General features: G+C 42.7%; 1 protein-coding gene across 1 annotated transcript; it reads left to right on the top strand.

Annotated features, from left to right (window-relative positions):
- Nucleotides 1-5,325: 5,325 nt before the first annotated feature.
- Nucleotides 5,326-15,730, top strand: wnt2ba (wingless-type MMTV integration site family, member 2Ba). The gene is made up of 5 exons (XM_041892719.1): nt 5,326-6,017; nt 9,657-9,877; nt 11,421-11,698; nt 11,981-12,245; nt 13,069-15,730. The coding sequence occupies exons 1-5, from the start codon at nt 5,848-5,850 to the stop codon at nt 13,296-13,298; spliced, it is 1,164 nt and encodes a 387-aa protein (XP_041748653.1). The 5' UTR covers nt 5,326-5,847; the 3' UTR covers nt 13,299-15,730.

Below are 15,730 nucleotides of genomic sequence, written 5' to 3'. Positions count from 1 at the left end.
AAGCAGAGGGACCTCTGGCTTTCTCATCCAATGGGTTTTGAGAAGGAGGCGAAGAGAGTGGATGCAAGGAGTATGCAATTGAGATTATCCCATTGTTTAGTAAGACAATCAAGTATTGTAGTTATAGTATTATAAAGAATTTACTGTACTATCGCTTGTGTTATTTACCCCATAGCTGTTTTGGCAATGATGAGGGGGTAGTTGTGGGGGGAAATATCATAAAGTATTATATATCATAAAAATGTATGGTAATATATTTTATTATTATCACGTAATGAGTTCTGCTTGCATTTGTTGTTCATTTGATTGAAGATGAGAAACGGCAGAAGAAATGAGTACTGTGTCAGACAGGGAAAAGAGAAAAGGCTGTGCACGCTGTTTTTGGTGCTCCCAAAATCATATTTTACAGTAGTCAGATTATTATGTATTGTATTGCATTGCAAAACCTTTTAGACTTCCATGCATATGATTGAATGTTTATTTGTAATTATTTAATATCTTGCTTATCATATGATTTGTTACAGCATTATCCATGATAGATATAAAAAGAGTCCACTCAATTCCTCAACCTCACTGCATCTAGTCATACATGTATATCTATTGATCAATTACTGTGATCCGGTAGTTTTCAATACACATTTAAAAATCAACCATGCTTTTCTCTTTTTACTTGTTGTCTATTGATTTCTTCTGGTCTATGTTTTGAATCCCACTGCTTGTGGATCTATCCACCAGGTGTCACTGTCTCATTACCTAGCAGTCGAAGGTATTCTCTCACTGTCTCTCATGTCTGCTATAGAGCTCCCAGCCAGCAGGTAACACTGTCAAATCACTGTGTACCCACACCCATACTACATACACAATGAATGGAGCTCGCTCTAATCACAGCCAACAGAAAAGGATTGGAGGAAGTGGTACAGTTGTAATTACCACACCACACACACTTCTCACTTCCCATGAATAAGGCACTCTTGCTAAGTATGAATCAATAGGATCAAACACATAACTCTTCCACTTTGATACATGATTTAATAAAAGAAATACCTACATATTTTCCTTTTGAAAGAGTGGTGCTTTTCATTCATACTCAGTATAATATATTATTATTATATTTTTTTTTTGGGGGGGTATTTTATTTGGATCCCCATTAGCTGTTGCAAATGTAACTTACATTCTTGCATTAGTTCTATATAATAACATGAAACAGTAACATGCACATGAAGAAGTCGGGTTTAATATTATGGTATTGAAGGTCACACTTGAACCACTGAGGAACTGATCCAAATTCCATTCTCTATGCGTTGGTCATGGCCTGCTGTGTGTGTGTGTGTGAGTGTGTGTGTGCGTGTGGCCTGGGATACATGGGCCGCTGGGGCTTGGAGAGGGGAGAGGAGAGGAAACCTCAACTCCTACCCAGTCACTTCAGCACAGCACAGCAAGCAGTGGCTGATTAGGAATGTGGAGTTAGGAAATTGTTGCACAAATCGCATGTGAAATCATGTGCATTACTCTGCACCTCATTACCAGTTGTGCTGTTGCTACAACCCAAAACATGCATGTGGTATTCTTGTGGTGTGTGTACGTCTGTTGGGTGTTGATTCAATCTGGAGAAGCACAAAGGCAGCCACTACATGTTATAAAATTGCAATGAAAATAGTGGCCCAATTTTTTTGGGATCATTTTCAACTTGTTTCATACAGTCTGTGGTACAAAATGTAACAGTACAGTAAATCTATGCAATTGCTGTCTGATCCAAAGTCAGTCCATTAAGCTCAGCACTCTGTTGCTCATATTTATCAACATGGTATGCACACATATCTCCTACATGGCCCAACATGTTACTTACTTTAGCCCGGTATCTAAAGCCAAAACCAGATCATTTCAGAGTGAACGTACGATATGGAGTGTAGAGCAGATCAGCACACGCTGACCGACTGACCGGCCAGCGGGCCGGCTGCTGCCTGCCTGCAAAGGAACAGAGCGAGTCACCTCCACTGCTCAACTCACCTCATTAACATTCCTTTGTGGGACAGCAGGGATGCGTTGTGAGGCCAACACAGACATGTCTGGCCTCCAGCAAAGCTCTCTCAGTAAACACAGAAAATAAAGACAAATGACATGGACAATATTATTGGCACCCCAGAGCTAGTAGTTGCTTGCACAGCCTTTGGCCAAGATAACAGCAGACAAACGCTTCTTGCAGCCATCAATGAGCTTGCTGCACCTTTCTACTGACAGTTTGGCCCACTCTAATTCTTTAATATTTGAGGGGTGCCCTCCACCAACTGCTGTTTTCAGATCTCGTCATAGGTTATGGATGTGATTCAGATATGTACTCTTCGCTGACCACTCCAGAACAGTCCAGCATCTCTTAATTTTTGTGTGTGTTCTGGGTGCTTTATGACGTGTGTTTCGGGTTGTTGTCCTGCTGGAAGACCCACAACCTTCATGGAGACCCAGTTTTTGGACACTGGGTTGAACATTGCACTCCAAAACGCTTTGATCATCTGCTGATTTCATGATGTCTTGCACACGTTCAAGGCCCCTAGTACCAGAGGCAGCAAAGCAACCCCACAGCATTATCAATCCTCCCCCATCTCTGATTGTAGAGACAGTGTTCTTTTCATTGAATGCTTCATTCATACCGGTAATTATGTCGGTCAAGGTATGAAGGAGATTGGTGCCTGAGAGGTCAAGGTGAACACATTAGCTGTCTTGAATTACAAAGAGAATTTACAGATCTCCAACCACAGACCAAAAATATGCAGAGTGACTGTTCGCACTGTAAGAGGAGATATATTAACAGGCCAAAGGAAGTGGCACGCGATGGTTGCTGGCTCAACCATGTCGTCATCTAGTCCAGGCCAGACATCTGATGGGGCCGGCGGGCACAGGCACAGTCTCTTCCCTTCCCTTCCCTTCCCTTGTCCCTGTCCCCCTGTCCAAAATTAGCCTGGACCATGAGCCTGGCCCAGAATAGGAGGCGGGTGGCATGGTGGCACGGCGCTAAGCCCTCCAGGTCCACAGCTGGAGCGCTCTAGACAGGGGGCCCGTGGGGGGCTGCTGGCCCATCACCTGCTTCCTGTAAAGCAATTTGTTATAGAGTTGTCACTGTAAAATCTACAGCCTGTCCTGGAGGTAAAGAAAGACAGGGTCACATGTAATGAGGATACCGCAGCCTCAGTCTGGCTGTGATGAAACCGAAGGAAGGACACACACTTTGGGCTTTGCATGTAGCTGTGGGTAGACTATGTGTGTCTTTGCATGTACAGTGAGGCACATATGCTCTGTGTTTAAGAATACAAAGATTTGTGAGTATAACCAAGATGTTTCATGTCATATAATTAGGCAAACAATAATTTCATGAGGTTTCTGAATCACCCCGCCCCCTAGCTCCCAGGAGAGACACACACATGCCAGCACCACCTCCACCATCTGTGTGCTGGTATTTGTAGGCAGCGGCTGTATTGTTTTTTTACCTTTACTTAACTGTGTGACTAATGCTCCTGGATTTGTGCTGATTAATATGACCCCACACACTCACACATGCTCCCATTGTCCAGCAGCCTCTTCCCTAGCTGCGTAAAGCCCAGGCACACAGCACCTAGCAACTACAACTGAACCGTGGTAAGGCCAGGAGTGTCCTTGAACATAGCTCTTTGTTTTCCGCATTAACCAGATGAGCTGCTAAACACTATCTACCCAGAGTCATGCCTGTAGTGAGGGCAGGATACCATACACTTCCATTGAATAAAAAGATACTGTGAACTTGAACTGTGTTGTTGAGTATTGAGTCGCCCACTGGGTGTTTGTTTGACAGGTAAGTGGCCATAAGTCAGGAGAAGTGGATGGATCTGACCTTAAGGTCAGGGTGAGTTATGCATGACCAGACCTCTCAGAGTGGAGCAGGCAGGCCGGCAGCAACACAGCTTCTGCTCTTCTTCTATATGCAGACCCAGGACATAACTTTACCTGGCCTAAAGTTCAACTTCTCTTGTTTTCCCCCTAACCTATAGGATCTCCTACCGTCAAACAACAATAGCTCTTCAAATATAGACACCTCTACATGTGCTGAAACAGCCAACCAACCTCTGGGACAGATTATGAGGTCTTTCCGTCTATCTCTATGGAGATACCAAGTTCCTGGTTAATGATGTGTCAAAGCATGAAAGCTTGACCTCTCATAGTTGATGGTGCCCCAAGCAAAACTTTCTCCAGCGCTTGCTGTGCTGACACAATGAAACTCCCGGCATACCTGTTTCACTCCCACTTCAAAGCTTACAATGCTATGTACAAAACGTAACATCTAGATAAGGCAAGTTGACTTCATCTCAAGAACATCAGTAGATGTTCTGTTATTTTACAGCTTTCATTTTTTACGTATCTATTGTTTACTTAACACTTGTTTTTCTTAAAACTGCATTGTTGGTTAAGGGCTTGTAAGTAAGCATTTCACTGTAAGGTCTACATCTGTTGTATTCCGCATGTGACACATACAATTTGATTTGAAATATGATTTATGGAAGTTATCCACCTCATTGGAAAGCTCACAGCCACCCTTTTTGCCATGTTTAAGCGCTTGCATGTGCACTCACTGCTGTACAATACAGTGTCAATAATGTTCTGTTTATTCTCTAATTTCTGTTTAATTGGTAATTTCACAGATACATCTGATAGGCCTAAGCAGCCTGCCAATGTGCAATGTCATCTCCTAAAATAAACTACAGATTGTGTGGTCCCAGCTGTGTGGTCCTCATAGTAAATGGTGTTTTTATGGGCTTAACACAACACCATCATTTGCATGTAAGCAGTGAAATATATTACACTTTTGGGCTGTTTCTTACATGTATTTAGATAATACACATTGATGGCTGTGTTTCATGAGGGAAATGGTGGACAAAGGAAATAAAGGGCAATTGGATGAAAAGGACACCAACACCAAACAACAGGAAACTAGAATATCACCACTGTCATCTATCAACTAATGTCTGCAGTTTTAATTTGATTGGAGCCACATCATACTGTAGCTCTTTTATTAATAAACTATTATAGTGCGTGTAAAGGGACAATAGGGATAATTCTTGCCTATTCGCATAAGAAATAGTTTGATTCATCAGTCAATGAGGGTGTCAAACTCTTTCCAATATCGGGATCACCAATATTTAAACCGCTATGTAGGCTAGATAACTTTTACTTGCCGACATCTAAATATACCGAAGTCCCTCACCTCACCGTGCACATACCGGTGTTTGTAATTGTCTAACAAAAGGGGGCATGGACAGCTGACATGCTGGTGCAGTGTTTTTTCCTGCGGCGCATCTTCAGTCCCGACTGAGAAGAGGAGCGCGGCGTAGCTATCTGTCTCATCCTCGGACAGATGAGTGACTGACTTTACCTTCCAGGGACAAGAAATGGTTGTCATCATTTTTCAGCGTCTGGGATACCTGTGTTTGGGTTGGCAACTTTTTCAGCTTCACCTGCTATTCACGTCGAATGTCTAACAAATAGCCTAGGTTACAAAAGAACACGCAACAGCAGAGGAAAGAGTTGTCGTTGGCAACAGAACATCTGTTTGGACATTTGGGACAGTTTCTCAGAAGATGGGTCTTCATTCGATTTACGTTTCCTAGACCGACTTTTGATAAGCACTGACTCGAATAAATAAGAGATAAACACTTGGAAAACATATTTTCAAGGCGTCAATGAACTGACAATACATCAAATAAGCCTTTTGAAACTGGATGGATAGAATGTTTCAACTTCTTTAGATAGGTTTCCCCCAATGATGATAAGCAAACCATCGCCAAGGACTTTTATTCTTTATTATATATTGTATGCCTTCTGTACATGAAATTAGAAATGTTTTGTTTCTTCAAACCCCGAGGATATTCCAGGACCAAGACGGGGTCTCGAAATGGGATAATATCCCGACACCCCTCCAACTCCACCTCAAGGATATACTTCTCCTATATTCTGCTGCTTCTCATCTTCACACCTAGAGTGGATTCTTCCTGGTGGTGAGTGTTTCTTTCATGTGCACTTGATGCTGCTGAAATAATAATAATTTCTATCCAAGATTACATCTATAATTTAAATCATTGATATCCAATATTATATCTGAGTTTCCAGTGGTTTTGGATGACCAGTTGTCTTAATTAGCTAATTATAAGACGTTCCAAGACCTTGCGAAAGTTAGGCCTATTTATGTTGGTTATTTAGGAGTCGATAATATAAGTTAGGAGAAATCATATGGCTTAGTGCATAGATGCTATAATGGAAGGATTAAATATACAATTATAAACTGGGTGGTTTGAGCCCTGAATGCTGATTGGCTGAAAGACCTGATATATCAGACCATATACTACCGGTATGACAAAACATGTATTTGTCCTCTCCTAATTACATTGGTAACCTGTTTATAATAGCAATAAGGCACCTTGGGGGTTTGTGGTATATGGCCAATATACCATGGCTAAGGGCTGTATCCAGGCACTCCACGTTGTGTAGTGCATAAGAACAGCCCTTAGTCGTGGTATATTGGCCAAATACCACACACCCTCGGGCCTTATTGCTTAATTATAACATTACTAAATTATATGAACGTAATAAATAAAGCAAAAATTATAAGCTCATCATTAAATATGCAAAACGTTTTGAGCAAAATCAAGATCAAATGTAAAGCAGGTTTGGATTTCAATGAAGGTTTTAGTGAAATGGTTTAGGCCTGCTATAAAACATTCGGTAATAATAATTTGTCCTGTTGCAAGAGTTTATTCTAGGTAGCTACATTTGCTTTTCACTTCAATCTGAGTTCATGTCTATATTTATTCCAAGCCTGAGATTGCCAATTATGTATTGAGATATTTGAATTCTCCTAGGAATGCAGGAGATGGGGAAATAACTGACACTAAATGATGGGCTATATCAGTTATGTGGCAAACAAATTCAAGATTTGAATAGTTTAACTCAATAAACCCTTTGTAGTCAATACCTCCATCACACCTTAGAGTCAGACCTATACCCTGCTGGTACTTGTGAAGAAATTGCTGCCAGACTCCAATTCCAACAGCCACAGGGGGGAATGTGTCTGGATTGGAGTTTTATAACACCAATAGTCTATAAAGTGAGATCAACCTACAGCAGCACACTGTCTGGTGTTCAGGAAGATTAATGGACTCAGAGACTTTCCACTATCAATCTTGCATATTAGAAGTGGCAGGTGCAGGCAGTAGTGCATGAAAAAGTGTTCCTTGATGATTTCTCTTGAGGGTAAGAACCCAGGGTGAATAAAGGAAGTGCCTACCACCCCCGCGTGAAACACTGCTCTTATGTCACAATACTCCAATCTTACTGCACAAAACATGGTCAACCAGCTTTCAGCTAGTGACAAAATAAAAAAAGTATAAATAGTTGTGTTCTTATAGTTGAACTACCGTATGCTCTTCCAAACCATGATAATACCACATACATAAAAACTTGTTTTTTATGAATGGATATTTTCATTAAATATCCCTGATGTTTTGTTGAAAAAGCTTCTCTGTCTCACAAACTATTTATCATACAAATAAGGCAGTGCAATTAAACAGTGAAGTGAGGCAGAGCCGGGAGACATGGTAGCTCTCTCCAAGGGTCTACATATTTATATAATTATGATTTATATAGTCCAGGGGCTATTTCCATCATGATTGCGATTATTCAGATAAGCAGCAGCGTGTTTTCTGGTGTTCTGGACTGATTGTCCTCTCTCCAAACTAAGTATGAGGCGTAGAGACAGTCAGGGCTTTTGGCTCAGTTCTCTACTCTCTCTATGGAGAGAGTAAACACTGTGTGCCTCTGCTCTGCTTTATTGCTAAGACTCAGGCAGCAGGGAAGGAAGGCAGATCATTGGGGGGAAAGGGACAGGGACAGGGACAGCCATAACAGGAGTGGAAACACTTTTCTGTTTCTGTCTCAGTGGCACGACACATAATGTAGCTGTGATTAAGCCTGGCAGTAATGATGTCCGGTCGTCACAGGGAGAGGTAGAGTTAGAGGAGCGTGCCAGCTTACAGGAGACCATGTCATACTGTATGTCTGCTGCACTGCACTTGGTGTTTCTGTTCTAGTCTCAGGGGTCACTCCTAGTTAACTGTGTGGACTCTTTCCTATCTGTGAAAGGGCTTCTGACGGTCTCACATTTCAAAACACTGTCCTGTGATGTACCATTTATGGTATCTATAACTGCATGGGGTTGACAATGAAGCGGGACAGAATTGTTACGTGCATACTTTGTAAGAATTCCTGCTGTTCAATCGCCAATTCAATGAATGATGAATACCCATGGATTCTTGAAGAATATAACGTCACCATCTTACTCGACCTAACTTTAAAAATCTACACTAGATATACAAAAGTATGTGGACACCCCTTGGTGGGTATTCGTCTATTTCAGCCACACCCATTGCTGACAGGTGTATAAAATCGAACACACAACCATGCAATCTCCATAGACAAACACTGGCAATATAATGGCCTTACTGAAGAGCTCAGTGACTTGGAACCGTCATAGGATGCCACCTTTCCAACAAGTCAGTTTGTCAAATTTCTGCCGTGCTAGAGCTGCCCCGGTCAACTGTAAGTGCTGTTATTGTGAAGTGGAAACGTCTAGGAGCAACAACGGCTCAGCCGAGAAGTGGTAGGCCACACAAGCACACAGAATGGGACCACCGAGTGCTGAAGCGTGTAACGCGTAAACATCATCTGTCCTTACTCACACTCACTATCTAGTTCCAAACTGCCTCTGGAAGCAAATTCAGCACAATAACTGTTCGTTTGGAGCTTAATTAAATGGGTTTCCATGGGTGAGCAGCCGCACACAAGCCTAACATCACCATGCGCAATGCCAAGCGTCGGCTGGAGTGGTGTAAAGCTCGCCGCCATTGGACTCTGGAGCAGTGGAAAACGCGTTCTCTGGAGTGATGAATCACGCTTCACCATCTGGCAATCCGACGGACAAATCTGGGTTTGACGGATGCCAGGAGAACGCTACCTGCCCCAATGCATAGTGCAATTGTAAAGTTTGGTGGAGGAATAATGGTATGGGGCTGTTTTTTATGGTTCGGGCTAGGCCCCTTAGTTCCAGTGAAGGGAAATCTTAACGCTACAGCATACAATGACATTCTAGATGATTCTGTGCTTCCAACTTTGTGGCAACAGTTTGGGGAAGGCCCTTTCCTGTTTCAGCATGACAATGCCCCCTTGCACAAAGAGAGGTCCATACAGAAATTGTTTGTCGAGATCGGTGTGGAAGAGCTTCACTAGCCTGCACTGAGCCCTGACCTCAACCCCATCGAACACCTTTGGGATGAATTGGAACGCCGACTGCGAGCCAGTCCTAATCGCCCAACATCAGTGCCCGACCTCACTAATGCTCTTGTGGCTGAATGGAAGCAAGTCCCCACAGAAATGTTCCCTCATGTAGTGGAAAGCCTTCCCAGAAGAGTGGAGGTTGTTATAGCAGCAAAGGGGGGACCAACTCCATATTAATGCCCATGATTTTGGAATGAGATGTTTGTGTATCTTGTCCATAAAAAAATAAAAAAGTTAAAGAACAACAATAGTCCCTGGTCATTTTACTGGCCTACCACTGACAGTGCACCTGTCTATCTGATCTGCAGGTACATTGGAGCCCTGGGTGCACGGGTGATCTGTGACAACATTCCAGGCCTGGTGAACAAGCAGCGTCAGCTGTGCCAGCGCCACCCGGATCTCATGCAGTCTATTGGGGAGGGTGCCAAGGAGTGGATCCGTGAGTGCCAGCACCAGTTCCGTCACCATCGCTGGAACTGCAGCACGCTGGACCGAGACCACACTGTCTTTGGCAGGGTCATGCTGCGCAGTAAGTCTGTTTGTGTGTGTTTCTGTGTTTATCTTTCTGTGTGAGTTCAGTATTCAATCATTTGCATCTTGGATGTAAGATTCACTACATGAATCTGATTCAACGCATACAAGTTTTCAAATTGGTGGTTGTAGGCAATTACAGAATACTGTGAGGGACCGCTTCCTTGCCTTTTAGACTTACAGATATTCAAGCCTTAAGGGTATAGCTATGTATGTTACTTTCATATCTCAGCTCAACACTTAATACAACAGTTCACTTCCATATATGTCTCCTTTGTTTGCCCCTCTCCAATAAGGTAACAGGAGAACGTACCAGTTGCCGTTGCCGGTTGTACAGTACCTAAAGAGAGAATGTGTGCAAGTAAATGTATCTAGTTTCACCTTCTCTAGGAATGGAGAAAGTGGATATTCTCCGAAAACAAGTAGCAGATAGAGTGATCTGCAAGGGTGACGTCTAAACAGAAATAGGAGATGTAAATATTTGGGTAGATGTTTCTGGCAGGCAGACAAAGCCGTACTCCCTGACATATTGCCTGTGTTCTGGTTCATTGCGTGAGGAGGAATGAAAATTAGAGGTGGGTGGGAAAAGCAGACCAAATAACCCTGAATCTGCTCTCCTCTCAAATGAAAACATACCTAGTGACTGAGAAAGCTGCCATCTGTGCAAATTAAAGAGTGAAAGGAGAGGCGGCTTAAATGTGATGCTAGCATCCACGTTTCTTTGTTCTGGCCATCCACCATAGGCCTGCGGTACATGGACTGATTGTACATGAACATTGTACAGAGACAACCATGCCTATTTGATTCAAATCTGTTTGTGCTCTGTATTCCCTTCTATATAAATGTAAATAAACAGTGTCTGTGTTCCAAGTTCCAAGGAGTGTAGACACTGTTTAAATGCAGATAGCATGGGACACAGCACACATAAATAGTTTCTGTGCAATGTCTTTGGACTATGCAAGTCCAAAGCTTTCAGTCGGGCATATGTTAGTGTTCATAGCATGAAATCTGCTCTAGACTGATGTACCGTAACTACTGTGTAACGACATGGTTACTACAACAAAACAAATTTGCTGGTATAGTGTAACCGTCTCTATGAGACTGACTTTGTTTAGATATAAAACTAACCTCCAGCCACGTGTTTGAAGAGTATATTGTTACAAACAATATGTCTAAAAATAAGCAAAATCAAAAAGGGTATTTCAGAATCTAGACATAGTCCATATTTCAGAGAATACTAAAAGGGTTATAATGACACCAAGATGTTGTCTGCATCATGTACAGTTCACAGATCATAGGGTCTTACAGGAGGCATGTATAGGTCTAAAAATGTCTAAAATGGCACATTTCATCATGATTTTCTCCACATTTTTGTTATACAAAGGTAAAAAACTATGTTAAACACCCTTCCTCCCAATGAAGTTCCTATGTGAGAATTGCTAGAACAATCTGAGATACCAAAAATAGTTTCAGCTCCCACTGGCCTGGAATCACCCAATGACATCTTCTTACACATAATCTCCTCCATCATGTCACCCCAGGTAGCCGGGAGGCAGCGTTTGTGTACGCCATCTCCTCAGCGGGTGTGGTCTATGCAATTACCAGGGCCTGCAGCCAGGGGGAGCTCAAGATCTGCAGCTGCGACGCCCACAAGCGAGGCCGAGCTAGAGACGACAGGGGCGACTTTGACTGGGGCGGCTGCAGCGACAACATCAACTATGGCATCAAGTTCGCCAAGGCCTTCATCGATGCCAGGGAAAGGATGGTGAAAGACGCTCGGGCGATGATGAATCTACACAACAACCGCTGTGGGCGAATGGTGAGCAATGGCTTTGGGGTTAAGGTGGCATTTTGCTTTTTTGATACACACAGGGAACTGGCTGCCAGGCAGTCCCTTTAAACTGGCACTAGCGCATGCTTCAACTACAGTGTAACAACATTGTTACTACAGTGGAACAAACATTTCTAGTACAATTCAAGCCACTGTTGAACATAATTTTTATATAAATACTCTAGACATGAATAGTGAGTGTACTAGGTTGGCCACAGGTGAGGCTTTGTCTCAACCTCCAATGAAATTGCCCAACCTTCTCGATTTCAGGCAGTGAAGCGCTTTATGAAACTGGAGTGCAAGTGTCATGGCGTCAGCGGCTCCTGCGCCCTCAGAACCTGCTGGCTGGCCATGTCGGATTTCCGGAGGACCGGGGACTACCTCCGGAAGAAGTACAACACGGCCATCGAGGTGACCATGAACCAGGATGGCACAGGGTTCATGGTGGCTGACAAGGACTTCAAGGGAACCACCAAGAACGAGCTGGTATATGTAGAAAACTCCCCTGACTACTGCCTCATGGACAGAGCAGCAGGTGGGTCAACTCATGCAATTATAGGCGTTAGGTAGGGCTAGGAGTTTTTCCTCACCACATGACCTGGCAGAGAAAAAAAAAAGGTTTTTAGCAATGGCTAAGTGTAAATGAATGTGAAGAGAAATCAAGTTTCAGTATATGATTCAACATAATATCACATTTAGTCATACATAGTTTTAAAATGTATGGGACGTTATTTAAGTACTTATCACCAAACTTGGGGAAAATATTGGCATCAGAAACCTAGTTGCTCTGAGTGAAGAGTATTACCCAGACGGTAGATAATACAGCGACCTACCCATCAAATACTGCTATGAGAATCCCAGACTCATCTGCCGAAAGCCTGCATACCTTCATAGCTTAGAGTTCAATTATTTGACCTTTAACTTCTCTCTAATTCCAACTGTGTTTTCTCTGCCTTGGTAATCTCTGACTCTCACGCCCCTCATGTCCTATCACTTCAGCAGAGCGTGCATAGAGCTCTAGAACAGCTAACAGGCTCTGGTTATGATACTTTGGATGGATTGTGTGTTACTGGCATCATCCCCATCTCTGTTAGACCTATGGTTAAAGGTTGACACCTAGTAAACTGCTGTTAAGAAGAGGAGCTATGCTACGCCCCTAGCCTACTACAAGATGAAGCAATAATCTCTATTGTATTGGAGTTCACACCCTAAGGATACAACAGGGTCATTTTTTTAATCCTTCTGTGGTCACTAGTAAGCTCCACTCCCAAATACTCAAAGGAAATACCTCCACTCACACCTATTCTCACACCCCTTCACTCACGGGCCAGCTGGTCTGTCTTGTGCTCTCTCCACAGGCTCCCTGGGCACGGCAGGGAGAGTCTGCAACAAGTCTTCCAGAGGCACGGACGGCTGCGAGGTCATGTGTTGCGGACGGGGCTACGACACAATGCGCGTCAAGCGAGTCACCAAGTGCGAGTGCAAGTTCAAGTGGTGTTGCGCCGTGGAGTGCAAGGACTGCGAAGACACGGTGGACGTTCACACCTGCAAGCCACACAAGCGACCCGATTGGTTGGACCTAACCTGACCCGGTGGCCTTTCAAAGGATGTAGCAGTGGCCAACTGCATTGTGGGATATGTAGTCCCTACCCCCAACTCATTTCTGACCTCCCATTACCTCTGGTATGATACTCATTTGACAACCCCTTCTAAAGTGACATCCTAAAGAACTTTTCCGAAGGGGCCATATCCCAATTTGGTTTGGATGGTGCAGTACTGTATGGTACTGTTCTGTAGAAAGGCAGTCTAAGAGGGTGGTTGGGCCGGGAGAGGGGGTAGTTCCTATTTACGTATATGTTTGATCGTGTTGATCTGGGGAAATACTATTGTGTGCTGAGAACACTTTTTTCTACAGAAATTAATTTACACATTATCTGTTGTCGAAATGCAGCATTGGACATTATACTGTGAGCACACCAGAGATTGAGTTAGGATTGTTGGGTGGTGTATGTGTTGTTGGATTTTGCTTGGTTTAAGACTATGTTCTCTTTTCTAAACCTGTGACCACTTTGCTCAGTGTTTCATTGGTGTTACAATGGAAAGTGATAAAGAACTGAAATGAACTCTGCTTGAGATACTGGACATGGAAAGACTGACTTGTATTCAGTAGTTAGGAGTGTGAAAAAGGACATCATGCCTCACCCTCCTGGTCAAATGCATTGGAATGGATGTACAACAGAAAGTTGCTACAACTCTAACAACCAACTGTTACCATGGGCTAGAGAGCTGCACTACGGAGACTAATGTAGCCCAATATTGAGCAAAGAAATTCATTTAAACAAATGTTTCTGTTATATGAGTTAAGTGAAACAAACATTGTCGTCGACCGAGATGGATAGTATGTCTCCTCTCCCTTCAGTGTGACAGGTACCCTTACAGTATGCGCTATCAATCTATTATTGTACGTGTTCCTAAATGTATACAGTATGATGGACGGTAGCTGTCATCTCTTGCTTATTATTTATCACTGGTTTCCAATTACTGAAGGTGCTAGCTGCTATATCTCCCAAGTTAGCATTCTCACTATGGGGCACTTTCATTCTGCATCTGTATGCAACACGATAGTCATTTCACTCTCAGGGTTGTGTTGTAGGCTACGTGGGGCTCTGACTGATCTGTGAGAAATGAAGTACTTCGTGAAACAAGGCCAAGATGTTACACAACGTAGAGGAGCTGAGAACCAGAATTTAACATTCAAATCATCATTCAGAAATGCACGTAGGCCTATAGGGCAAGTGGAATAAGGCCAATCGAGACCGAACAAATGGTACAAACATTGAACAACATGGTACCCAAGATTGAACAAAAGCAGTGAAGTGTGATGATCATAACTACTTGTTAAAAAAGTTTGTAAGATTAATGAGATTTCAGTTGACGTTAAAAATATCTGCATTTTCAAATGTAAATGGTAATTTATATGATTTTAATGCAATGTTCTCAGAACGGTAGAGAGTCGTGGGCCGAGTTGTACTGTAGTGTTAGTTGGAGTGGTCACCTTGGGAGGACCCTAAAATACCACACTTGTTCTATATTAAACCTTGTTGATCCTTCTGTCATTCACATCAGATCTCATCCATCCTCATATTGCTGACCATGTGACACTGTCATTGTCACTGATACACAAGGTGATATTCACTGAATCTACTACTCACTGTTCTTGAGTAATACATTAAATGATTACAGATTGCATTTTTTTCCTCTAACGTCAGTGCCAGAGGAACTCAGCACTCAACGAATCCGTGGTGTAGGTCCTCCAATTATAACATTACTCTTCCCCAAGCCAAACATTGGAATTATTTATCTATTTCATAGTCTGTGTAAACCAGGGGATATTATACAGACTGTTTTCTTTACACAGAGCATTATTGTAAAATGATTAGTGATATGAATCACTTTGGAAAAAGCTTTTATTGGTCTCTAAATCTTTTTAAAGGGCAGTCCAACTATGTCCTTGTGGAAATGTCCTGCCAAATCTCATATAGTATACAGTGAACAGGGAACGGGAAGCGCTTGCCTTGCTTACATCAGTCTTCTAAAATAACCAGCGTGTCACTGTCTGCATTCTCCTCCTATCATAGTGATATCTAATGGGCATCGATTTAGTGACAGCATGATCACTCTAAAATTGTCTCGGGGGAAACAAAGTTCAGGATGGAAGACCTAAATGTTTTGAATATGTCATTTTGTTGCCCTTCAATTCAAAGAAATGAGTCTATCATAGACAGGTGCGTAGGAGTGACTCTGACAACCTGAAAAACAGGTTTTAAATGCTAATTCCTAGTGACTTTTGAGAAAAGGATACAGACAAATCTTATCTTACAAATGGGCAAATTTACAAGGCTAAGGGGGCCCTCTGGTACAGTCCAATCAGTCTTAGGGCCATGGCCATTCATACTGTACTGAATACCAGTGTGACTGTTAATGTGGATATATTCAATTAAACAACCATTTTGTACTCTT

Source organism: Coregonus clupeaformis, chromosome 12 (genome assembly GCF_020615455.1).
Source record: "Coregonus clupeaformis isolate EN_2021a chromosome 12, ASM2061545v1, whole genome shotgun sequence".
In the NCBI taxonomy this organism is placed as follows: Eukaryota; Metazoa; Chordata; class Actinopteri; order Salmoniformes; family Salmonidae; genus Coregonus; species Coregonus clupeaformis.
The sequence above is the reverse complement of the archived record's forward strand: the minus strand, read 5'-3'. Positions and strand labels throughout refer to the sequence as shown.

Coding starts and splice junctions, on each gene's coding strand:
- wnt2ba (XM_041892719.1), top strand. CDS start 5,848: ATGAAATTAGAAATGTTTTGTTTCTTCAAACCCCGAGGATATTCCAGG. Junction 6,018..9,656: donor AGAGTGGATTCTTCCTGGTG/GTGAGTGTTTCT, acceptor TCTGATCTGCAG/GTACATTGGAGCCCTGGGTG. Junction 11,699..11,980: donor ACAACCGCTGTGGGCGAATG/GTGAGCAATGGC, acceptor TCTCGATTTCAG/GCAGTGAAGCGCTTTATGAA.